This window comes from Nannobrachium achirus (assembly GCF_963921795.1).
Source record: "Nannobrachium achirus genome assembly, chromosome: 11".
Taxonomy (NCBI): Eukaryota; Metazoa; Chordata; class Actinopteri; order Myctophiformes; family Myctophidae; genus Nannobrachium; species Nannobrachium achirus.
In genome coordinates, this window is record NC_137820.1 from 62,332,104 (window position 1) to 62,357,863 (window position 25,760).

The 25,760-nt window shown below is 41.2% G+C and overlaps 1 protein-coding gene across 1 annotated transcript in view; it reads right to left on the minus strand.

The window, feature by feature from the left end:
- Positions 1-25,760, minus strand: part of galnt18a (UDP-N-acetyl-alpha-D-galactosamine:polypeptide N-acetylgalactosaminyltransferase 18a) — a gene marked incomplete at its 3' end in the record, with an annotated part of 227,158 nt that overhangs the window by 42,374 nt on the left and 159,024 nt on the right. The window contains exons 7-8 of the mRNA XM_080736116.1: positions 11,701-11,886; positions 6,704-6,841 (exon numbers count right to left, since the gene is read on the minus strand). Of these exons, the coding sequence (XP_080592242.1) occupies positions 6,704-6,841; positions 11,701-11,886 (324 nt within the window). The remainder of the gene's footprint in view (positions 1-6,703; positions 6,842-11,700; positions 11,887-25,760) is intronic.

Sequence of the window (25,760 nt, forward strand, 5' to 3'; positions counted from 1 at the left end):
ATCCCTGCTGATTCCATGCTAAATAAAGTCCCTAAAGGCAGATTGGGGACACATCCTCCCTGAACCCTCCTCTGACTCCTCTATGCTGGGAACTTTTCCAACAGTTTTGTCTCAAAAATGAAGGACAAACGTTTCTTTAAAAAAACAAGTCTTCAAGGTATAGCCTAGTTTTTGGAACGGTTAGAATAGCTACATTCTATTCCCGGGGTGGGGTGGGGAGCAGGGACGTGCAGAGAATGTTAGAGAGGCAGGGGCTGACATTTCTAAAAGGGCCTTTTGGTGGAGATATCGAAAATAGCCAATCTCCAAGCTCACAACGCAGCGTGGCGCGTTGTGAGCTTGTTGGTCGTCTATTTTCACAGCTTGATACCACACTGAACTAAGCATAATCAAGTCAATACTGGAGATGTGGCATATGGAATGGATTTCTACACAGAGAGGACAATTCTTTCAACATAAGATGCTGCATTCAAGTTCAGGAGAGTTCAGGAGAGACAATTCTCTTGAATGCCGCCTTCAGGTATGGCATGAAAGAGAGCATTTGCATTTCTTTCACCATAGTGAAAACTGCATTCATGGTCCGAAGAGGGCACTTTTTTTTACAGACGGGTAAAAGGGCAGGGGCTCAAGCCCCCTTTGATGTCTATGTGTGCACGTGCCTGGTGGGGAGGACATTCAACCTCAATATAGATGCAAGTATTTTCAGCAGGGTTAGGACAGGGTGGGATTCAAGCTTCAACATGATTTTTTCCCCTCAATTAGGTTTCTGACCAAATCATCCTGACAGTGCATGACATCCATCCATCTTTGTCTGTTGCACTTCCATTCTGCTCCTCTCTTTCTGGTTACATCAGAATTCTATTCAACAGCATAACGTCATGTTCCATTTAACCGTATTCCACTTTTAACCCATTCGGAACGGGTACACATTATTGTGTACCCGTTGTATCATTATTTTATGCTTTAACTATTGAAAAATAGCAGATATACAAGCTCACAGCGCGGCACCGAGTGCCGCGCTGCGAGCTTGTAGATCTGCTATTTTTGAAAAATTGTGAAAATTAGAATTTTGACCCGATTCTATAAGTGTCTTTTGAATCCTTCTAAGCTTTTTTTGAAAAACCTATGTTTCTATGTCAGCAATCTGGCCAGCCATCGTCAAAGACAAGGTCCTTTTCACTTAACTGGGGCTCAGTTAGTCTGTTCTTGAGAGACTACTATGTTAGTGGTTCTCAAACCTTTTCATGTGAAGGACCCCCAAAATTATATTAATTTGGCTACGGACCCCCATCTCAAAATATTTAGTTCCAGGGACCACCCAGAAACAAAATTTGAGTTAAAAGCGTTCGCTTTGAAAATACATATATTCAAAGATTTGCACACATTTTCACGACTTTTTCAAAAATAGCAGAGCTTGCAGCGCGGCACTTGTGGGTTAATACAAGAATATCAAAAAAGCAAACGAAGCAAAGATCAGACCGAGTCTAATTTTGTCTTGAATGGAACTGCTCAGCCAAAGACAAATAACTCCTATCCTTTCAAATATTTACACTGCATACTGTATGTATGAGCAGAATTTAATTGTAATTTCTTTCTTTTCATGTTGAACAGAGATGAGTGAACGATTGTACCACACCAGTATGCACTATGCAGTGCTCACTTCATCTGCCGGTATCCCCTGACTGACTGATTGTTTTGACAAATTATGGAAACTTCATATCTGCATCTCTCAGATGTCGCTGTAGCAACACTTTCATCTCTCGCAATCAAAGCGGCTCCGCCACACATGCTCAGCTATATCAACAGATCCATGCAACAGCCGCTGCAGCTGAAGTGTTTATCAAACAACAAACAACAGAGGGGTGGAGCGAGAGTGGGGTTTCGCAGCGAGTCGCTCTGACTATAATCTGTATGGAAGCGCAGCCCAACCCATTTCCCATTAATTTCTTTATTATTCCAATGAAATGTTTGAACCTACGCAGGATGTCAGTGCAGATGAAACAATACAGAATAAAATGTTGTCATAGAATAGGGGCTGGTGTGATTTTTCATAGCTTCATGGAGCGTGTACAGTAGGCATTATGACTACTAGGGCCGAAACCTCCTAGCTCCAAAATGTTCATTTTCGGGAAAATGAGCTCAAGTGGAGTTAGGAGGTTTTGACCGAAGTGCTTTTTACTACTTTTCAATATTATTTTAACCAACACACAGACGTAAAGGGTGTTCTATAGCACATATTTATGAAAAAAGAGAGGGCTAATCGGGTGGAGTTAGCTGGTTTGGCAGAAAGTGTGGAGTTAGGAGGTTTTGTCCCAACCACTTTTTACTACTTTCCATTGGTTCAATATTGTTTTAACCAACACTCAGCTGTAAAAGATGTTCAAAAGCCCTGATTTATGCCCAAAAATCTAAAACCTCAAAAATGGAGTTAAGAGGTTTTGGCCAGACAGTGACGATTATATAACATGCACTCAAACAAATCTAAAAGTGTGGCAGCCTCTACCATCTGGAACTCTCTCCCAACAGAGATTCACCATGCCTCAACGCCCTAGAATAGTAGCCTGGCGGGGCCCGACGTCATACTGCGTTCACTCACTCATTCCTTCCACAGTATAACGTCTGGACTTCCGTTGATTGGCAGCGAGTATACCGATTATTCTGTGATTTGGGCCAATCAGTGACTGCTTCCGCACTATGCTTCCGCACAACAAACGTAGTCTTCCTGACAACAAGTGAAAAGATTTCCCTGATTGGTCCATGTGTAGACGGTGACGTAGATGCATGCTGCAGGCTGCAGCATTTTCAAAACAACAATGGCTGCCCTCGCGATGCAAAAAGTGTAACAGTTAACGCTCTAACCATAAAACAACCAATAAGTGCAGTTATTTCAGAGTTGGAATCAATTACAACAATTAAAAAGCAACACGGAGGATGCGCTAGTGGAGTTTATCGGCCGAAAAGACGTGTTTGTTTGCCGTTCTTCCGACTGGCTGAGAGATGGTGATTGGTTAGAGGAGTCTGTCTGTCAAGGCAAGTACTCCCGCCCACTTTTCAAGCTGCCAATAGGCCAAAGGCCAGACGTTATACTGTGGAAGGAATGAACACAGATAATAACGTCGGGCTCCGCCAGGCTACTAGAATAGCACCTGTTCACTAGTTTTCTGTCTACTTCTCTGTTCCTTCTCTGACTCTGCGTAAAGAACCCATGGGGGGAGTCGGTGGTCCCCGGGAATTCCCTGTGAGCAGCCCCATTGGGGTGGTCATTTGGTAATTTTTGCACTTTTTGGCAGCGGCGCCAGGGGGTCCCTGGGGGTTCCTGCAGCTCCGGGGGTCCCTGGAGTTGTGGAGGTTGTGGATTGGCAGGCAAGGAGTGTGTGTGCAAAGATTGGCATGGATAGGGGCAACGGTGGCGGAGATATGAGTAGGACAATAGTGTGACGTGACGTGACGTGACGTGACGTGACGTGACGTGACGCGACGTGTTAGACTGACTGACTGACTGACTGACTGACGGACGGACGGACTGACTGACTGACAGCCGGTGGAGGTTTTGATAGTAACTGCGACCTGACGGTCGCAATAATTAAAATCTGGTTACAATCAATACAGAAATTGTGTACGTGTAAGCAGAAAGCACCAGGTATGTTCTTGATAAGTTAACATGGACTGAATCAGTTATGAGAAACAGATTTTGGCCTCTATCAGTTAAGAGAGAGAGAGACTGCTTCTGCCCTGCTTTCAACAGATTGCTGTTATCATTCTTCAATTATGCAAAATCCTCCTACAGCCTTCAGTGTACGAGGGGAATGGCCACACTAAAATTAAGTGGCGTAAAAAGGTTTGTTCTTTCACTTGAAGTGATTTGAAGTGAGCTCTTTCCTTGGAGTGGCTTACATCACAAACTGTGCACACAATTACCTTCAGTGTTAATGGAAAAGTTACGCTAGTGTGGCTTAGAGAGCTTAAAGACTTAGAAAACATGCTTAATGTAAAAGTTCATCCATTGCTATGTACAGTGCAGATGTGCATGCAGACCCGATCAAGATGTATTTTTATAAGGGATGTGCAAGTTAACTAAATGAATCGCTATTAACTCACCATTATGTTAATTGCGATTAATTATTTTAATAGCAATTAATCACATATTTATATATTATAGCCATTTGTATACCCATACCCGTACATGACAGTTTCTCAACATTATTATCTCAACAATTATTTGGAGAGGTCTCCAGATGATTAATATGCAATATTGTTTTCTAACTCAACAGTAAACAAACCAAATTTAGCAGATCCTTATACCCATCAGCTGCAGTCTGTTTAATGCAATACCATTATGATTTATTTGGGATTTTTAATTGATTTAGAATAAAATATTAACATGATACTTTAGCATAAAGCCAGCATATTTTTCCACTCCCAAGTTAATAGGGCCACGAAAGACTTGAAAGATATCGCTCTAAGTTACCTTGTGAACTGATAAAAGCTGATGACTTATTTGCGATTAATCGCACGATTAACTAGCTAAATCATGCGATTAATGCAATTAATTGAACAGCTCAAATTTTTATCATCACTTACCATCATGTCCGCAGGCAGGAACTACTTATCAAGATTATTGATCACCTCTTACTTTGCACCTCTTACATTTCACCAATTCGTTCCACAACCAGTATTTGAGAGTTTGTGTCATTTTTCAGTTTGACCGCACATTGGATCAACTCTCAACTCTAGTCTTAGGCTGTGTGCACATCAAACTACTTTTAAAAAGTGACATCACTGTATTTGGAGAAACAAGTGAAAAAAAAGAGAAAACCAAGGCACTCTTCTAAATAGTAAAAAGCCTTTAATAAGTGTTGGCTAAATCATAATTGATTTGAGGAAGGCTCAAAGGAGCAGAAACGCGTGGGTGATCCCATTTTTAACCTTTTTTCTTTTTTCAATTATGATTTAGCCAACACTTATTAAAGGCTTTTTAATGTTTAGAAGAGTGCCTTGGTTTTCTTTTTTCCACTTGACCCTCCAGTTCCTCACCAAAGAGCACCTTCACCAAACTTTTCTTTAATACTTCTGAGCACCCAGTTTTTTTCTTTTTCTTTCTTACTGTATTTGGAGACTTTCCTTTTTGGAGACTGTTTCCCCCCAAGAAGGGTGCACTAGTGCTCCTGACTGAAGCACTGATGTTTTAGTGGCAAGTGCTGAGGGCACTACCTATACTTACTTTCTACACCTGTCTTTAGAACTGATTTTTGCAACTGTTGTTGAGGACCTCATGAATATAACATTGAGTTCTATCTACTATTATGGTCGAAGGACAGGCAGGGAAAAGGAGAGGACCCACAAGTAACTACCTAGAGGGAGAAAAATACAATTAACAATGCCGGGTCTAACAATGGACTGACTTCCCTGTGAATCTCTCCCATCATATTGATTCTTTTCAGTGGTTCAGTGGGAGATTAGGAATTCACAAAATATGAAACATTTTACACATGAAAAAGAAAATCAGCCAAATCAATCTAAGGGATGGACTTCCTTGGCCTAATGGCAGCGTGCACAAGCAATTTGCTGATGATTGGTGGATTCATTTTCAGCATCAGCCATGGACAGTCAGACAGGAAAATGTAGGAGTTACATCATACATGCAGATGAACACTCTTCTAGATGGCTTGCCCCTTAAGCACCACACCATAACAGTGGAACAACTCCAGTAACTGAAAACTAAATAATTGCACCTGGAAGTGCAAATCCTGCCTGCACCAAAGTCTCTTGTTCTCTACGACAGTGTTTCTCAATCTTTTTTGGCTTGAGTACCCCCTTCCATGATTTCTGAATCCAAGTACCCCCTTTACCCTGCAACAACATTTTGCCTATACAACTGTAATTAAAATATAAACTGGGACTGAGTTACTAGGGCACAAGGTGGAGGGGCCTTAATTATTTTATATACTTTAGATATTGAAAAATAGCAGATATCGGCACTTGGTGCGATGAGCTTGTATATCTGCTATTTTTCAATAGTTAAAGCACAAAATAATTGAAGTGAATCCTTGTACCCAGAATTTGGTGCGACACCCCTGATCTCCATGAGGCCCATTAACTAATGCTGATCTTGACAGCATTATTTTCATGAAACCTGATTGTGACCTTTACCAAGGTCACAATCAGGTTTCATGAAAATCCACCTATCCATTCTCAATTTTGACCTTGATTCTTTTACCCTTTTTCCTTTTTTTCCTTCTATTACCACCTCAATAAGCACAATTTCCCTTTTGTTAAAATAATAACAGTTCTTGTTCCTACAGTATTTCATTATTGATTTGAATAGTCCTCAATTATTTATGCTCTAGAGAAACGTCTAGAGCTCTAGACTAGACTGAAGATGGTGTACAAGATTCTGTGTTTCTGTTAACTTTCTGTACCCCAACATTGGTTGTGGGCTTGTTTCTGTGGATCGTGGGATGGGAGGAGTTCTACTACTAGCACATTTGAGTCTATAGGTTCCAGGGCAACACTAAAATCACTTCAAATGTATCTTATGCATCACACAAGCCTTCTGACAACTGATGATCAATACAAGTTAAATAATAAATGACATAGAGTCAACACTTTTTCAGTTTATAAAATGTCAAGTTATTTAGCTTTAAAGCTCCAGTGTGAAAAGGTATGGGAGAGTTGAAAGTTAAGGGTTCCAAAGAGAACTCACCACTCCGTAAGCAATGGTGTCGCTGTAGGATCTGAGCTCAGGGTAGATGTTGGTGAGGAACCAGGTGAACGGGCGGCAGTTGAGTCTAGAGCGCAGGGCCTTTCTCTCAGAGATGTCACCGATGTCAATACCTGGGTTCTAGAGAAGGGAGCACATGCAGAGGCACACGCAGACACACACACACACACACACACACACACACACACACACACACACACACACACACACACACACACACACACACACACACACACACACACACACACACACACACACACACACACACACACACACACAGTATGAACTCACAAACCCAGAGATAGCTTTACAAAGAAGCATGCACCACCGAGCCTTTGGCTGTGTGACGCCACCCAGATAATCAGAAACTCCAGATCACGACTTGGATCTTTATCAGTGTACTGTATACTACAATCACAGTAAAAATGTTTTTTTTTGTTATAATCTTACCTTGGATAAACTATCAGTTGGGCTTCTCCTTCTTCTAATGCAAATGTACAAGATACATTTATTAACTTATTTCAGTACATCCCTCAGTGAGAACAACTTGATAGATCGATAGTAGACCTTTATTGATCCTGCAAGGTAAATTCAGTTGTCACGGCAACACTGCAGTTATGAAACAGAGTGAGTGCATCGTTAGCTTGTAGATCAGCTATTGTCAGCAAAGTGATTATAGGTGCAGAGGGAAAAAAGGAGGGAACCAAGTCTGGGAACCCTGGTAACATGAAGGTATGAAGCAGGGGAGGAGGAGTACAGTACAGTACAATGCCAGATTTGATTAAAGATGGGGTGCCATGATCCCCCCCCCCCCCCCCCCATAAAACATGATTATCTACTATTTTGATTATACTAGGAGGAAGAATCTTTCCAAAAGTGTACAGAAAGAGTTAAAATTATGTTTTTATGTGGCCACATCCACCAGTTCATTGGTATGCGTGGTTGTCATGGTGGGTGGTGACCCAGCTGAAGTTAGCCACACCCACGTGTGTTGGGTGAATGGAAATTAGGGGAGGGGTTGATTCTATGATGTAATAAGTATCTGTGTTTTTGGAACCGCGCACGTTTGACCCACAAGATGGCAGCCTCCAGCTAAAAACCCAAATAAAAAGAGAATGCATAATTGCTCATAACAACCACACCAGGGGGTCTAATGAATTACCGTCAACCTCCTAGACACATGAAAACCAGAAAAAGTACGAAACTATGGCACCGCCTCTTTAAATAGAAGTGAAATTGGACATACTGTACTGCAGTACTGGAACTAAACTCCTTAAATTATTCACTGTTGAGCTCTGCAGTTCAAAGCGTGGGTGCTCTATATAAGAATAGAGACCCTCACTGGCGTAGCGACCCCCTGCCTCCCACTGGTGACAAATTTCAATGATTCAACTCTCAGCACCGCGACCGCAGTTTTCCCGGTGAACCTGATCGCAACGGTGGGGGTGCAGGAGTGTGGGGAACACACACCACGGACTATTGCCGATGATGGAGAGGTTATATAGCTTTATGAAATGAGAGGCACTCTTGCCGATTTCGCAAGAGACTTGTCGCCAATTGCAAGATATTTATTTGGGGCCATGATGATAACCCCTTCTTCCCACTACTAGACTAAGGATTTATATTGTCTGTGTTATTGTTTACAACCATAATTATTCATGTGTTTGTCCACTAGTTTTACTAATAGGCTAGTGTAGGCTTAGAACTAGAAGCCTTTTCAGAAATTAATTTAATGTTTTCCATTTAATGATTTCCTTTATCCTCATCTACTGTAATCTTGCGCTAATGCACGCAGCTGTTTTCGCCAGGTTTAAGGCCTAGTAGGCTTTTCAGAAGTTAATTTAAAGTTATACTATGTAACTTTTTTTATAAAACATATCTTAAAATTGTCCTAACTATTAAATCGCTAAAGTTTTAGAACCCCCACTCCGTTAATTTCAGCCCCAAAAGCCTTTTCTTTATATGTTTTCTACTTAGCCGTGGCAGGGGCGGGATTTCCCGGCAAAATTACGTCATCTGCATCATCTGTATACGTTGTGTAAACGTTGGCCAATCACATCATGGATCATACACACATGATACACTACCGGCCAATCACAGCGTATCTGCCGTCTCTTCAGGAAGTAGCCTCCCTCAGCTACAGTGTTTACGATGGTGAAGGATTCTTAACCTCTTAATCCCCAAATCCTGGCCAGAAAATTACGTTCTACACCTCCACGGATTCGTATCGGTCGCGGTGGTTTGCGGCGCCGCTCCGGTGGTCCGCGGCGGTGGTCCGTGACGACTCCGGGCGAAAAACGGCCGAAAAAAGCAATACCGCTACTGACCACTAGTTTAGCAATTTACACAGTATAGCTTTAATGTTTTCCATTTAATGATTTCCTTTATCGTCATCTTGCGCTAATGCACACAACTGTTTTCGCCAGGTTTTAAGGTCTTATTTTAGTTGTTCCTCATAAGCTCACAACCCTCCTTGCCCATCGGCCCCCACCGTTGCGCTCAGGTTCACCGGGAAAACTGCGGTCGCATCAGCACCAACAGCCTTCAGATTGAAGGCAGCCTTCAGCCCTTACTGTAGGAGTAGGCATACATGCTCTTGGGCAATTGTGTTTGTACAGACGCTCGGCCAAACCAGCTGCACTGCGGTGGATCTGAACCCCAGGTGGACAACTGTTCCAACTGAGCGCCCTCATATTTACCTTTCTTGAGCTGAATCAATCTAGAGTCTAGACACCTTTCACAGGCAGCAGAGGCAGGTAGTCCTTTGGTGATCTTCAGTGGAATGATCACAGCTAGTAAACATGTTCCCACCTGCATCATCAGTCTCTGATGCCTGAATTTCCCTTGCAGGATCAATGAAAGTATCTATCATCTATCTATTACCACCGACTGCAGGGTTAGACTGGGTAATGTGAGTGGTGTCCTCCTGTGAGGAACACAGCATGAGACAAAAGTATACAGGTGTGTTTTTGTAACATTTAGAAAAGCATCTGTCTGTCTCTGGTTTTCCTGATGGCTTTGAAAAGTTCAAAGTCTGGGGCAGTGGCCATGGAATTAATAATACTAATATAAACTCTTTTCCCCTCTTTTTCTTTAAAGTGATCCCTGGCTAATACGACAAATATGCCTTAACCCATTTAGACCTAAGTCCGCCTGGAAAAAAGCCTTAAAAACCTATGGCCGATTGGAAAAATACCCCTAAAACCTGAGATTTTATGGAAAACTGTCAACGTCTACTAAAACATTTATTTCTCAGCCTCTGTAGCAGCTAGTTACATTTCAAAACTGTTTGATAGCTTACACCTATGGCTTTCATGGAAAATACTTGTCATGGTCCAGACCTTTAATATATATTTTTTTTAAATCTGCAAACTCAAAAATTGTAATAAATCTTATAAAACGTCTAATAAAAAATACATTTCTTAGCCTATGTAGCACATAGAAACATAATTAGCAAATATTTGAGACCTTACACCATAGGCCTTATACCATAGGCCACCACTTTGACAAGAAACAACAAGCACCAGCCTTTATATTGAATATGTCAATTCTTGTTTTTTTACCAGCCTTTACTGTATATTGAATATGTCAATTCTTGTTTTTTTTAGCTCCGGTAAATCTGGCGAGCGACATTTGTCATTATTATTATATGTGCGTGCGTGTGTGTGTGTGTGTGTGCGCCTGTGTATGTGAATGAATGAACCATATCATCATAATCATTTTATAAGTGTTATTACCTCCAGATAGCTGCGAATCTGTTTGGGTTTGACTCTGTGCTGCAAAGAGTCGGGTCTCTGAAACTAGCCGTGTCAAAGTGCGTCCGTGAAAAGTTATCCAGTCCTCATGAAATCCATGAAACACTTCTTCATCATCGTCGTCGTTTTCAAACATATCACGTAAAAATAACAATGCCAATTCCAGCGAGTCCGGTTTGCCTTCGCTCAACGCGTCTTCCATTTCGCCGCTATGAGAAGCTGTTCTTGTGCGCACTGGGATTCTCCGACAAATAAAGTTACGTAAAGCCAAAAAAAAAAATCCCAGAATGCTTTGTGGTAGTCAGGGAAGCATACGTCATCGCCTCTTGATGCATTTCATTGGCCACGAGACCAGAAGAGGGTAAAAACTACAGGAAACGCATTTTGCGTTCCCGGTCTAAAAGGATAAACAGCATTTTGCGTTCCCGGCCTGAAAGGTAGAAACGCATTTTGCGTTCCCGGTCTAAATGGGTTAATACATTATAATTGTCCTCTATAACTACAATGTAAAATTAAAAACATCTCAAATATTTTATTTCTTCTAGAAATAGCTACTCTTTCAGTCAATAGGGGAAATGCCGGTCGCAAGTTGATGATGCCATAAATGTTATGTGTGGTCTAATTTATGGCATGCATGTGCAAAATAAACCACAAACACATTTGAAATATTGATTTGATGCTCATATTAACCATAGGAAGTATTACGTTTGTTTTTATTTGCACATGCATTCCATAAATTCCATAGGGATAGATCACAAATTACATTTATGACATCATCAACTTGCGACAGGCATTTCCCCTATTGAGTGAAAGATTAGCTATTTCTAGAAGAAATAAAATATTTAAGGTGTTTTTAATTTTACATTGTAATTATAGAGGACAATTATAATGTATTAAGGCATATTTGTCGTATTAGTCAGGGATCACTTTAAGCAAATTTCAAAACAGGCTTACACAGTGCTCCTCCTATGCCTTACCTCTCAGCTTTGATACCATGTCAAAAGTAGGACTGACCACTCTCCCTTTTTAAAAACAGCATGGGGTCTCGTCATCTATCCTAATATCATGAATCACATTAAATCGTGGGTTGAGAATCGTTACATCACAAATCATTGTATACGATTCATTGGCGTCATGAACATGCACGCACGCACGCACAATTTAGTGGACATTTGGCAAGAGGGCACACACAGTTGCGCACATAAACACAGAAGGTTCTCTCACCTGCTGGGGAACATTCCAGGCCATGTACACATGGCTCTTGTACTGGTCCATCCAAACCTCTGCCACTCTCAGAGCGTTGCGACGCACATGTGCCGTCAGGTTCTCTGTGTAGGGCTTGTGTGCACGTTCAATGTGGGCTATCCTGGAACAGGGTAGGACCTCCACACTGCCCCCGCACTGCCACACCTGGGTTTACACGCACGCACGCACGCATGAACACACGCGCACACGCGCGCGCACGCACACACACACACACACACACACACACACACACACACACACACACACACACACACACACACACACACACACACACACACACACACACACACACACACACACACACACACACACACACCCAAAACAAAACATCAGAATAGGAATTGACGACTAGTGTGTGTGCTGTTCTCCATGTTTTGCATAATACATAAGAAATTACACTACCATAACAAGATAGTGAAAAGCAACAGACATAAGTGGCGTTTCCATAAAGCCATTTAATGCGTATTACTGTAAGGGTTTTGCGCATAAATCTTTTTATGGAAACACTTAAAAATTCGAATAAACTTTCATTATTCGCAAAAACATTTATGCGCTTGGACGAGGTGGATTTTGAGGCTTTATCGAAAAAACGTAATGCGCATTAGTGAATGGAAACACTAAAGCGAATTATGTTTTGAATTAAAATGCACTGAACTCGCGGGAATGGCTGGTGGGGGTCGGCCGGCTCTTGGTTGTACCAAGTCACCAACACGTTCAAAGTTGTGCTCAAAAGTAAAACCATTCGTCATTATTATTCTCCGTTCCGCGACGGTGTCGCGTGCACAGAACGGCCGAGAACAGCAGACCTACAAGCTCACATCGCATCCGCAACGAGCTGTGATGAGCTTGTACTGTATATCAGCTGTTATCGTGCTCAATGCTGTTGCAGGGTTGTGGAGTGGAGCGTCTTCTCTTCTTCTCTCTCTCTCTTCTTATCTTATATATGAAATCTATAGGCTGAAGAGCCCTGGGTTTTAGAGTGCATGTTCAATAATGTGTCTCACTTGACTGGAAAAATAGCGCCTGTCCGACTGCTTATTTCATGAACTATCTTCCAAGAATCGCATTTTATCAGTGAACGGAAACAGGCATAATGCACATTTTCTTTTTTCGATTTAATGATAATTCACCTCCTAATTCGAATAAGCTTTATGGAAACGCAACTATAGACAAACTCCAGTTAAACTGAAAGACACACAAAGAAGAAGTTACTGTTATAGTATAGAGATAACACCTTTGTATGCCTCTTTGCCATACAAATGGGCATTGCTGTGCACAGATAACCTCTGCCATGGTAATGCATCAGTATCTTAGACAACCGGGTCCACAACAACAATCCAAACAACCACTTCGAAAATGGGGAAAAACAGTTCTTTCCATTCCACTACTGTGGTTCATTCACTGTGGTTCTTTTCACTTTCAATATAATCCCTCACACCAGCTTGCCTCCTCCTCTCATTCTAAAAGCTACTGTATAGTATATAGCGGCACAAAAGCAAAAACTGTAGCAGAAAGCAGTGGCCTGTTGCCCAGCAGGAGCAGAAATTACAGCCAAGTTTTCAGATAAGTCACTTCCCTGAGAAATATCTCAACGCATTCTGCAAAGGATTTACTACATATGGGTAGAGCATAAGGAGCTATTCTTTGAGTATTAACCCATATAGGCCTAGAATTATTGAATGCTTTAACTATTGAAAAACTATTGAAAAATAGCAGATATACAAGCTCACAGCGCGGCGCCGAGTGCCGCGCTGTGAGCTTGTAGATCTGCCATTTTTGAAAAATCATGAATATATTTTAATATATCTATTTAAAAGCGAACATTTGTAACTCAAATATTTGCTTCTGGGTGGTCCCTGGAACAAGATATTTTGAGATGGGGGTCCGTGGCCAAATACCTGTAATTTTGGGGGTCCTTGACATGAAAAGGTTTGAGAACCACTGATTTACAGGAAGGATTTAGAAGTCGGGTCAAAGATCGGGTCAAAGATATTCAAAGACCTTATCAAAAATAGCAGAACTACAAGCTCGCAGTGAGCTTGTATATCTGCAATTTTTCTAAAGTTAAAGCATAAAATGATGGTTAAAGTGGTTAGAATCTAACGCGACTCGGGCGCGCTCCCGGAATTTGAGCATTAAAGTCTTTGTCAGAGCATGTGTGTGTGTGCAGGGAGTGATAGAGACTGAGACGAGGGTGTGGGAGGGGGCAGAGCAGAGCTAAAACAGAGAAAGGTTCAAACAGTGGGAGAGAACAAGGGAGGAGATGAAGATGGAAAATGAGATGAGAACGTGCGAGAGAGAGAGAGAGAGAAGGCAAGAAGATGTGGGAGACGCCGAGAAAGAAAAGGGGAGGAATTGAAAAAATAATGGCCTGTCTGATCCATCCTGTCATTCACTGCTTCCCTGTTCATCCATCAGAACAACACCCCTCTCTCCCATGGGATAATAAAGGGCCGTGCAGCAACTATAACAGAGCAGCCACTTTTACAGCCTTCATTATGAGGTAATTGTAGCTGGGGTATGTTTGGCTTGCGCATGCTCGCGTGGCCCAGAGCGTACAGTATTGAATGTGAGAGAGGAAAAATTGAGAGAAAGAGAAAAGATATATACAGTATATCCCTGCAAGGCCCACATTTTTTTTTGACACATTTTTATTTGATAAAAAAAATTATTACAATGCCATTGGCCACGATTACTGATGCCCGATCACGTGATCGTGATCGGCCGCAGATATGGTAATTTTTATAAGATCGAAGATCGGGGAAAAAATATCTGAGAAAAACCCCCCTTTTCTTTTTTTTTTTTCAAAAAAAATATTTTCTGGGAGTAGTGAAAGTTACAGGTAAGGTGAATGCGATATGAAACGTAAGCTTACCATAATCACAGTAATCCTTAATAATTTTCAATCATATTCAAGGGCTTATGAGACACAGAGCCCTGCAGAGGGGGTGATTGTGTCAGACTCTGTGTCCAGCTGGCAGCTGATGCCAATAAGTAGTAACGGCCCCTTGTTAATGGATCAAAGGAAGGCAATTATGTCTCTCTGCACTGTCAACTAGCTGCTACAGATGCATACTTTTCAAGCAGACTGGTTAATTGGTTCTTAACTTATTTTGTTTCAACTTTAAAAATGGCCAATGTTTTACCAGTTTTTATATAGTTTGTTGATTATTTTTGATGCTGTAATGGTCTATTTTATTTTATTTTTTGAGGTATTAAACAGGTTTTAAAAGTCCTTAAATCGTGACTTCACTGCCAAATTTCAAAGGCCATTTATTTTTCTTAATGCCTTGCCAAAAGATCGGATCGGGAAAGATCGGGATCGAATCGGAAGCAATAATATTTGATCAGGATCGGGAGCAAAGAAACGTGATCGGGGCATCCCTAGCCACGATATTTGCATATAAATACCCCCCACAGAGGCTGACATTCTAGAATCTGGACGAACAACATCTCACTTTTTCACTGAAGCTATTCCTCACAAAAACACAAGTAAAATGCCTGTAATATTTTTTTTTGTGATCATTAGAATGTCTAGAACATGTACATACGTTATTGTTGTGAATAATATCCCCAAAATGTAAATTAGAGCATGATTTATGAATTATGGCTATAAAACCTTACAAAAACATTTGTTTTCTGATTAGGACTCCTACAACAACATCTGATTTTTATTTTTATTTTTTTAAATTTCCTTTGGCGAGTAGAAATTAATTCGGGCCTGGCAGTGCAACATGCCTGCATTCAAGCATACATTAAGTAGCACATTAACCACAACAGCCTTAATTCAAAGAGTTTATGTTAAGCAGGTCATTCTCATCCCTAATGGTCTCTTTAGCCCAGTCTTCTCTGGTTTCACGGCAAACAAAGCTCTGTCATAAACCGTTTTTAATAGTTTTAATGAGAAAATGAAAAGTGAACGACCATAATAAGCGATGCTATAAATTATAAAACATGTTGAAGGGGACCACGTACATGCTGCGATAAAAGGACTAAAATAACAGCAGGCAATGAGCGTTGACTGTGCCCCATGATGAAGATCATTGATAATTTAGACAAGACCATAACAAATAAACCACAATCCTGTTCTTTTGGATCCTTACAACTCGCTTCTATAACCCATTTAGAACGGGTACACATTACAGTGTATTATTATTTTATGCTTTAACTATTGAAAAATAGCAGATATACAAGTTCACAGCGCGGCACCGAGTGCCGCGCTGCAAGCTTGTAAATCTGCTATTTTTGAAAAAACATGAAAATTTGAATTTTGACCAGATTCTATAAGTGTCTTTTGAATCCTTCTTAAGGTTTTTTGAAAAACCTATGTTTCTATGTCAGCAATCTGGCCAGCCATCGTCAAAGAAAAGGTCCTTTTTATTTCACTTAACTGGAGCTCAGTTAGTCTGTTCTCGAGAGACTACTGTGTCAGTGGTTCTCAAACCTTTTCATGTGAAGGACCCCCAAATGATATTTATTTGGCCACGGACCCCCATCTCAAAATATTTCGTTCCAGGGACCACCCAGAAGCAAAATTTGAGATACAAACGTTCGCTTTAAAAAGACATAATATGTTCAAAGATTTGCACACATTTTCCCAACTTTTTCAAAGCGAGCTTGTATATCTGCTATTTTTCAATAGTTAAATAATTTAATAATTCTTGGCCTAAATGGGATAAAGAAGTCCTGCAGCTAGTTTGTCCTTTTATTTTTTATCACATCTGGCACTGTCCCCGATCATTTGAAGTCTGCAATCGCGCAACTGCTTCTAAAAGAAAAATCTCACTAGACCACACTACCCTGGACAACTTTCATCTTATCTCCAAACTTCCATTTCTGGGCAAGATTCTTCAAAAACCTGTTGTTGCAAAACAATTTTTAATTTGTGACCGGAAATTGTCTCTTTGGAAATGTTCTGTCTGGCTTTAGTGTTGGCCGGCACAGAGACTGCACTCCTCAAAAGGCTCAATTATCTTCTTTTAGCAGCTGACTCTGGCAACTCATCTACAGTGTTTTAATCCTTTTAGATCTGACCGCAGTAAAACATTTCATTGAGGGTCTTAAAAAATGTGTTGACTTCTGAGGTACTGTGATAAGACTTTATCTCCAAAAAAGGGACGATTAGTGTTGTTATTTGTGACTGCAGATCTTTCACTCTTCCATTTAGTTTTGTGGGGTACCTCATCTATCCATCTATCTATCTATCTATCTATCTATCTATCTATCTGTCTATCTATCTATCTATCTATCTATCTATCTATCGATCGAACTATGTTAGGTTTAAAAAATCCTTTGTACCAGCGTCAACTAAAATGTTGAACGAGGCTCTGAAACAGCATTGATTGTGATGTTGTGTCCCCCCCTGTATGTATTTCTATTATGTCTTTTGTCATTGATGTTTTATGTGTGGCTGCAGCAGGGGTGAAAGCCCAAGCAAAATGTCCCTTGTGGACAATAAAGTCTACCTTACCTTACCCTCTCTATCTATTTATAGTTCAACCAATTATAGTTCAGATCTGGCTGTTTGATAATTTCCTTCAAAACAGACAAATCCATCGGCCCAGACACCATACAAAATAACATCTCACTATATCTTGATTCATTCTCCGCCGCAATTGCTCCAGAAATATTGGTGTCACTTTTGATCGAATCTTAATTTCAATCACAATATTAAAATTGTTTTGCCCAGTTACAAAGAACGTCTAAGATCGATGTATTCTGTCACATCACATCCTTTCTAGGCTATTGTAACTCACTCTGCTCACGCTTAAGCAAACACGACCTTTCCAGACGTCAGTTAATTTAAAATGCCACTGTCAGACTCCTCACTAATTTTAAGTACATAGCATGTGTCTGGATCCTGGGTGGTGTTGAGAGAGAGCTGTTGGAATCCTGATGATAGGAGCCCTAGAGGTCATCCTGGTGACACAGTAAGTGGAGATTAATGGTCCTGAAGGTAGAGCCTTCATGATAATATATAGTGTTGAAGGTCTGTGATGAAGAGTAATTAGTCCATACCCACATTTTCCACCCACCGTCCAACTGATCCTGTGGAGAAATTTGGAAAAAGTGAAGAAACAGCTTCCTCACTCCCCCCTGCATACTGTAGAACAATATGATATTTTACAATTTTGAATATAGATTTTTGTATTTATTTACCAGACTGTAAACCACAAACTAGAAGTTTTTAATCTGTTAAATTCTTAATGCACCCCCCTCATTTTGTTGAATTAGTTAGACTTAACTCATATATATATATATTAGGAATTATAAGACATAATACTTATGGAAAGTGGGAAAATCAGTATATCTCCAACAGTTTGTGGAATAACAGTATAAGTCCGTACAAGCAATATTCAGCAGACAAAGGGAGCAGATAACATTAAAACAGACAACTGACAATTTAACAGATTAAAAATTACTAGTTTGTGGTTTACAGTCTGGTAAATCAAAAGATATCTATATTCAAAAAAATTCAAATATGGACTTATGCCTCATTCACACTACAGATATATAGTTGAACGTTTTGCTTGGTAATTCAATGTAATCTCAATGGAAACCAGCTTTAAAGATGCAGGAGATGCTCCAAACAAAGCTTTGAAAGCTTTAAAGCTGGTTTCCATTGAGATTACATTGAATTACCAAGCTAAACGTTCAACTATATATCTGTAGTGTGAATGAGGCATTAGACTGTTATTCATCTCAGGTACTCATTTATTGTCAAAGCCCATGTGCATGTTCAGATCGATTGAACAACGCATTTTATTATTTATCGTATCTTATCGTATCATATACTATAGCCTACTTTCATTCTTACTTTTAAGTGCTTTTACAATGTTTTTATTTTATTTTACTTTGATTTAATTTGATTGCGACCGAAGGTTGCATATACTCTGAAGAACCGTGTCGCTTGAGTGACCTTCCTTCCGTATCCTCGTGACCTTCCTTCCGTATCCTCTGTGATGTCAGCGAGTTGTGACATCACTTCCTGTACAGGGCGGCTACACGAAATGTGGATAACACTATATATGGAGATAGTCCAGTCCATCATGTCATATGGGACTACCGTCATAGAAAGTAGCCATTGTTAGGCCGGAGTCAATGGCTGTCTAAACATGGAGATGTGGATAACACTATATGTGGAGATAGTCTAGTCCAATATGTCATATGGGACTACCGTCATAGACAGTAGCCATTGTTAATCCGGAGTCAATGGCTGACTGTCTGTACAGGAAGTGATGTCACATGACATACTTTTTATGCCCATATATGAGTCCTAACATGGAGATGTGGATAACACTATATATGGAGATAGTCTAGTCCAATATGTCATATGGAACTACCGTCATAGACAGTAGCCATTGTTAGGTCGGAGTCAATGGCTGTCTGTCTGACTGTCTGTACAGGAAGTGATGTCACATGACATACTTTTTATGCCCATATATGAGTCCTTCTGTACCACATCTCCATGTTTAGGCAAACTCCACACAGAAAGGCCCTATCGCCAACCCAACCTAGGGTGTGAGCGATAGGGCCTTTCTGTGTGGAGTTTGCATGTTCTCCCCGTGTCTCCTAGGGTTGATACCCTCACAAAAACATGAACAAACTCCCCCCAGAATGACAACAACTAGAATCGTCAGAGAAACACTGTGGTTGGCCAGATGGTCAAGAATTGGCGCGACCTCGCCCTTTAGGGCGAGGTTGCATGTCACCCTGAGGTCGCATTCCACCCTCAGGTGTCTTACTAGTTATGTCTTTTGTGGAATTAAGAGTTTTCTCAACAGCGATGCACAGCCTGAAACTGATTAATTTACGTTTGTATAAATGTCAAGAATAGCTGCATGCAGACAGGCAGTTTGGTGTGTTGCTGCAAGGTGTATTGTTGCACAGCTGACGCACGCGCGCACACACACACACACACAGACACACACAGACACACACACACACACACACACACACACACACACACACACACACACACACACACACACACACACACACACACACACACACACACACACACACACACACACTGCTCAGCTCATTGCACATTCTGATATGGAATTCCCAAATTGAGTAAATTGGAATTTGTTCTGTTATCATAAACCCCAGTGGGCCACTGCTTGGTGGCGGTGTGTGTCTGGCTATCGGTTCCATTTTCAGTGCTTAACTTTAAGTGCAGCCTGAAAAGAGAGACAGCCAGCTAGAGGCAACATCTGGTCTGGGTCATAAAAACACACCGTGGAGGGTCACCAAGGTGTTGAAATGTACCTTCAGAGGAGGTCTGCTCAATGGTCTGCTACTTAGGCTGTGCTGCGAGAGGTCAAATTCCTCTCCTCTGCCTGAGTCCACAGGTATCGACTCAATTTATTTCTAACAAGTGGAAAATTTCAGAAGTATAGTTTTGAGACTGAGAAAAAGAGAGAGATTGAGAGGAGAGGGTCAGAGATAGATTGAGAGAGAGAGAGAGGGAGAGAGAGAGAGAGAGAGAGAGAGAGAGGGAGAGAGGGGGGCTTTCTGAAGTATAATGACAATAACCTCTACCTCTACCAGAGATGGAGTAACATGGATGGTTACTACGCTGAAAGTAAAGGAGACAGCTGTATCTTCTATCCCATAATACTTAACTGTAAAGATTTGCTAAAGAATTCAAGCCATTTTGCCCTGACAGTCATATTAGAAAAAAAGAATATGTGGCAGTTTTCACAGTTTTCAACTTATACCTTGGGGAGCTCAGGACCAATATCAACGTCTTTCACACTTGCGTCTTTGACACGTGCACTGCCACCCTGAACTTATCAGACATACCCAGTATTTGAGAATGCAAATGTCTGAATGAGTATGATTGGACATGCAACAGACTTTACCCTACCAGCTCCCTACTACGACATCTGTGCAATATCCAACTAAGCCCTATGGGCTAGAAAATGTGTGAATACTGTAGACCAGGCATCTATTGAATTCACAGGCAGCGAGCTGGTGTGTTGATGAGGTTTCTAAGGGACCGGAAGAAAACAAACTTGTCAAAGAGCTGAAAGGAGCCTCCCAGAGGAGTTTGGAGCGAGGACACACGCAAGTAGATCCATTACTTGTGTTTTTGTCAGAATTAAAATCTATTTAGTTACCGCACACCGCCGATAGGATCTAAACTCTACGCTCTCCGGGATATGGGATCCAAAAGCCCCAACACTCGGCACTCGTTCCACAGTACTCGTCCGTGAGGGGTAGACAAAACCTTTAATGTGTGAACCTGTATACAGTAGCTTTTTTGTCTCCTATAAAAGGTGCTAACCGCTCTTACATCTGGCTTTGTGTGTATGTCCGTATGTCCATCCATGTCCATCCGTATGTCCCGCAAAGCAAATTATGTACATCATACGCTAGTATTTATTCTCAAAGGCTTTTGAGAATCTCATGGCTTTAACTAGAGATATACTGTTCCTACGAAACAGTGTGGGCTTGCTCGTGAGTATATTCTGCAGCGTGCTAACTGTCATGTGAAGCTCAACCAATACTCCAGCTAACACCACTCCCAGATTTTCTGCACCTCAATTGCACCTCATTGGCTAAGGGCCCTGCCTTTGTACTGTCGTGGCGGAACTTGATAAATAAATAATGAAGATAACATAGTGTTCTCGCCTTTCAGGCGAGCCCACAAACAATTATTGACATTGGGTAGAACAACTAATAGAATACGCACATCACTTGGTTGAGGTGCGGGGTTGGAAAGTAACATGTAGAAAAACAATAAACATCTTAAAAACTCATTTGCTGCCATTTAACAATACCTTCGTACTCCAATCCTGCCAAACTGTCTCCATAGACTTCCATGTAATTCATAGTGCACGGATCATGCACACCCATGCCTAGATAATGCACCACGTGTGTCCACATTGCTCACAGCTTTCAAACAAAAGAATCCGAATGGAAATCCGTTCAGGCATTCATGAGATAGCAGCCACTATGTTTTACACTGTTGTGAGCTTGGAGGTCTGCTACCTGAGTTGTATGGGGGTTGTATGGGGGTTAAACAAGCAATTTCGCGATCGCTATCATGCCTACTAATGTTTTTGGGGTCCAAAAAAAAAAAAAAAAAAAAAAAAAAAAATGAAAAAAAAAAATTCTTTTTTTTCAAAATGGCGGCCATTCTCGGGTTCCTCGGGCGTGGCAGGGAGGGACATCCCAAAATTCTCGGGTTCCTCGGGCTTGGCAGGGTATGAGTTACAGCATCTGCTCCAGTGTAATTTATTAATGACACTTCGATCAAGGCTCTTCATCGGGTCAAAACCCATGACCCGCTTTGACGCTTTGACCGGATGAGGCGCCTTGGCTTGAAACGTCAATAAATGACACTGGAGCAGATGAGTGTGCAGGTTTATTCTTTTTCTTAAATCCTGGTTAGGACATGAAACTTACAGATTGCAGAGAGATACTGAAATGCACTATACTGTATACGTAGCAGGGGTCTTCAACGTTTTCAAGCCAAGGACCCTTAAGTTGAGAGAGAGATGAAGCAGGGACCCCCACAACATTATCATAGATTCCAAATAGTTTGACAGCACACTCATCAGTGTATTTTGGATTCATGTCAATTTGTGTTTTCAGATATTTAACCTGACCTTTTGTTCAGTACTTAGGCTGCTCTTTTTCCCCTCTACACCAAACCTCTTTGCCAAAAATAGCTGATGTACAAGCTCACGACGCCTCGCTAAAGTTCTCAGAAGATTCAAGTGGTTAATATAAAAAAGGAGAAAAAGTTTCTATCACGCAAGGATTTGGAGGACCCCCTGTAGTAACTCTGAGGACCCCCTAGGGGTCCCGGACCCCCTGTTGAAGACCCCTGCTGTATATCACTGAAAAACAGCGGTCAAGCAGTTGAAGCAGTTAATTTACACATTAGCAGTTGCTGCAAGTTTCACATCCTACATTAACCTACTAGACCGTAACAACTATTGTAAAAGACAAGTGATTGTTTACAACTGTCTATTACTGCACTGCAGCTTTTCTCTGTTGTCAAATAAAAAAACAAGCTCTCAATAGTTGTTCTGAAAAGGATCATGTAGAGCCTGAGGGAGGGGCAAAGAATCCCTCCTAACCCAATGGGTTGGATCAGCTTCAATTACGGTTGGACAGGTTATCAAACCTCTACTTCACCCATTCTGACAGCACTACGAGCCTGACTCAACAGTTTACATTGGATTGTCTACTCGACTGTGTCTGCTGCATCTCAAAGTGTTTCCAAATATCAGTGGTGGAAAGTAACTATGTGTTGCATTTAAGTACAATTGGTTTTATTATTTCCAATTTCCAATACTTTTGCTTCTACTCCACTTATTTGAAAACTTGAGTTACTAGTTACTTTGTAGATTTTGATTATTATTGCAAAACATATGTTAACTACTTCAGCCCTACATACATTTTGTCCATTTGAAAATATAGTGGAAGAAATATGTAACAAAAATAGGCTAATGTGTTCACTTCCGGCAGAAAGCGTAAAAATTTGCACCTAGGGGTATTTTTGTGCGCCAAATTCAAAAATTGACGGTCCCAAGCACTTTTACCATGGGATCTGGTGGCTCTAATTCACTTGCCATACTAGGGAAAAAAGACCCCCCAAAAAATCTTCTTTAAATAGCATGTGAGGGGTCTATCTAGGGGGTTTTCATCATTCTGAATCCATTGCAAGCATTTGTTTTGCACGAAAAACATTCCTTGGGCAAGAAATGGACCCTACACAACTGTGAAAAGTGATGACTCATCACTAAACCATAGTTTTTGGGGGGTCTTTTTTTCCTAACCCTAACCCTATGGTAAGTGAATTAGAGAAAAGTGAATTTGAGAAAAGTGCTTGGGACCGTCAATTTTTGAATTCAGCGCACAAAAATACCCCTAGGTGCAAATTTTCACGCTTTCTGCCGGAAGTGAACACCTTTTTCACATATTTCTCCCACTAATAGAAAAAAAAAGATTTTTATACATTTGAAAACTTGAAATGGGACATAATGAGTACTTTTACTTTTGGTACTTTAAGTACATTTTGATACCAATACTTTTGTACTTTTACTCAAGTACATTTTGAATTCTGGACTTTTACTTGGAACAGAGTATTTATTACATTGAAGTATTGATACTTTTAACACTTCTACTGCCTCTTACTTGAAGGGATGCTTGGTGCCGCACCGTTTCCTCTGTAGGCCGCCACAATTATTTTGAAGGGCCGGGTGGAGTTGTTTTTGCGCAGATGGATTATCACTTGACTTCAACGTTTACGTCATCTAGTCACATGACAGTGTGCATGGGCCCAGAAAAGTGTCATGGCCGTGCCCAGCCGAGTGCAGTTTGTACTGTAAACATGCCAGCCTTGGGATCAAAATGTCCTTTTTTGAGTAAATGAAGTCTCTTTATGGGCCTCTCAATGGATTTACTATGGAGGAGGTTCACTTCGCGTGCACGCCCAACGTGCGTTGTAAACAAGTCGCGGGATTTACCGATGCACAGTGGACCACGGAGCCGTATAGTAAGTCAGAATATATTTACTGTATTTACAGTAAGATTGACGGTGAGCGCTGTCAACGGCACCATGATATTAACCCTTTAACACATCGGATGCCCACGTGATCTCTGACGTCTAATTTGCTGGTGCCCATGGCAACGCGTCATTTTACCTACCGGCGAGAGTACTGGCGAGAAAAGTAATCCTTTCAGTCAGGACCGTTTTTTATCATTTCTAAGCCACAGTGTTTGTGTTACGGCATGTAGAAGAGGCTGCCGTTTTGAGAAAAAAATGAAAAAAGGAAGGGAATCCGGAGAAAACAGCACTTTTGTGCAGCCGGTAAACAGGAAGTCAACGAGCCACACAGCACGTCCGGGTGACGTAATTGCGCGCTGCATGTTTGGAAATGGAGTTGTTTCATCACCGCGGTAGCCAAGTGCAGTAGCTACAGTACAGTATAGTTTACTGTACAACGCGTCAAACGCGTCGTTGGGCACTCGTAAAGATCAAAGAGATTGACGCGTAGACACCACGTGGGCACCCGATGTGTTAAATGACGATGAGGACTGTCAAAAAATCCACCACTGCCAAATAGAGTATTGCCTTGAAGTGCCAAGAGCTTATGATAGTTTGAGGTAGGACACTCTACATCTTTAGCTCTCTCTAGTCTCTCCCCCCCCCCCCCCTATTTTTTTGTTCTGCAAACTCCAAGCCAAGTTTTCACAACTTCTGTCTTTTCCATTAATGTTTGATTACAGGACACCTCATAGCCGATATCCTGCTTACACCAAGAGGATTACAAGATAAAAACTAAGGAAAGTTAGTTCCTATTTGGGGACATTTTGTGGTGGAATGAAAATGTGTGTGGAGATAGTGCCAACTTCATGCTGGCACTATCGAGAGTAAATACGCCAAACCTTTGGAAACATTTTTATTCCCACAGCTGATTCAGCTGATTCTCCACACTTCCCAGGATACCACACTAAAAACATGACCCACATAAACATTACACTGTTTTACTAGCTACACATTTTAGCTTCCAATATATTATTTTCAGAGAGATCTAGCATTTCACACAAATGTGTAAGCTATAAAAGCAGGTGTTGCTACTGTATGGTGACAAATATGCGGAGTAATGATTTGGAATGGTGACACTGATATGGCAGCTTTACCAGAACTACACGTACGTGAATCAGAATCGATCTTTCACCCAGGCCATGGTATAATGAAGTAATAACACACAGGAGGCTGTAACATAGAGTGCCTTAAATGTCCAAATCCATGTTATAATCAAATGATGATTAGCAACAACATTCATAATTTTAATCAAAAATGTGCAATATTGTGCAAACCAAGTGCTGGTTGGAACTACTGCAACTACGCCTAACACAGGACCGTATTAAGACTTTGGCGTGCCCAGGACAAGGACTAGGCTCAGTGCCTACCTACCCCCCACACCTCCCGACACAAACACCACCTCGGAAGCTAAATAAGTCACTGTGTTTCAGGACCATAGACAGCACCC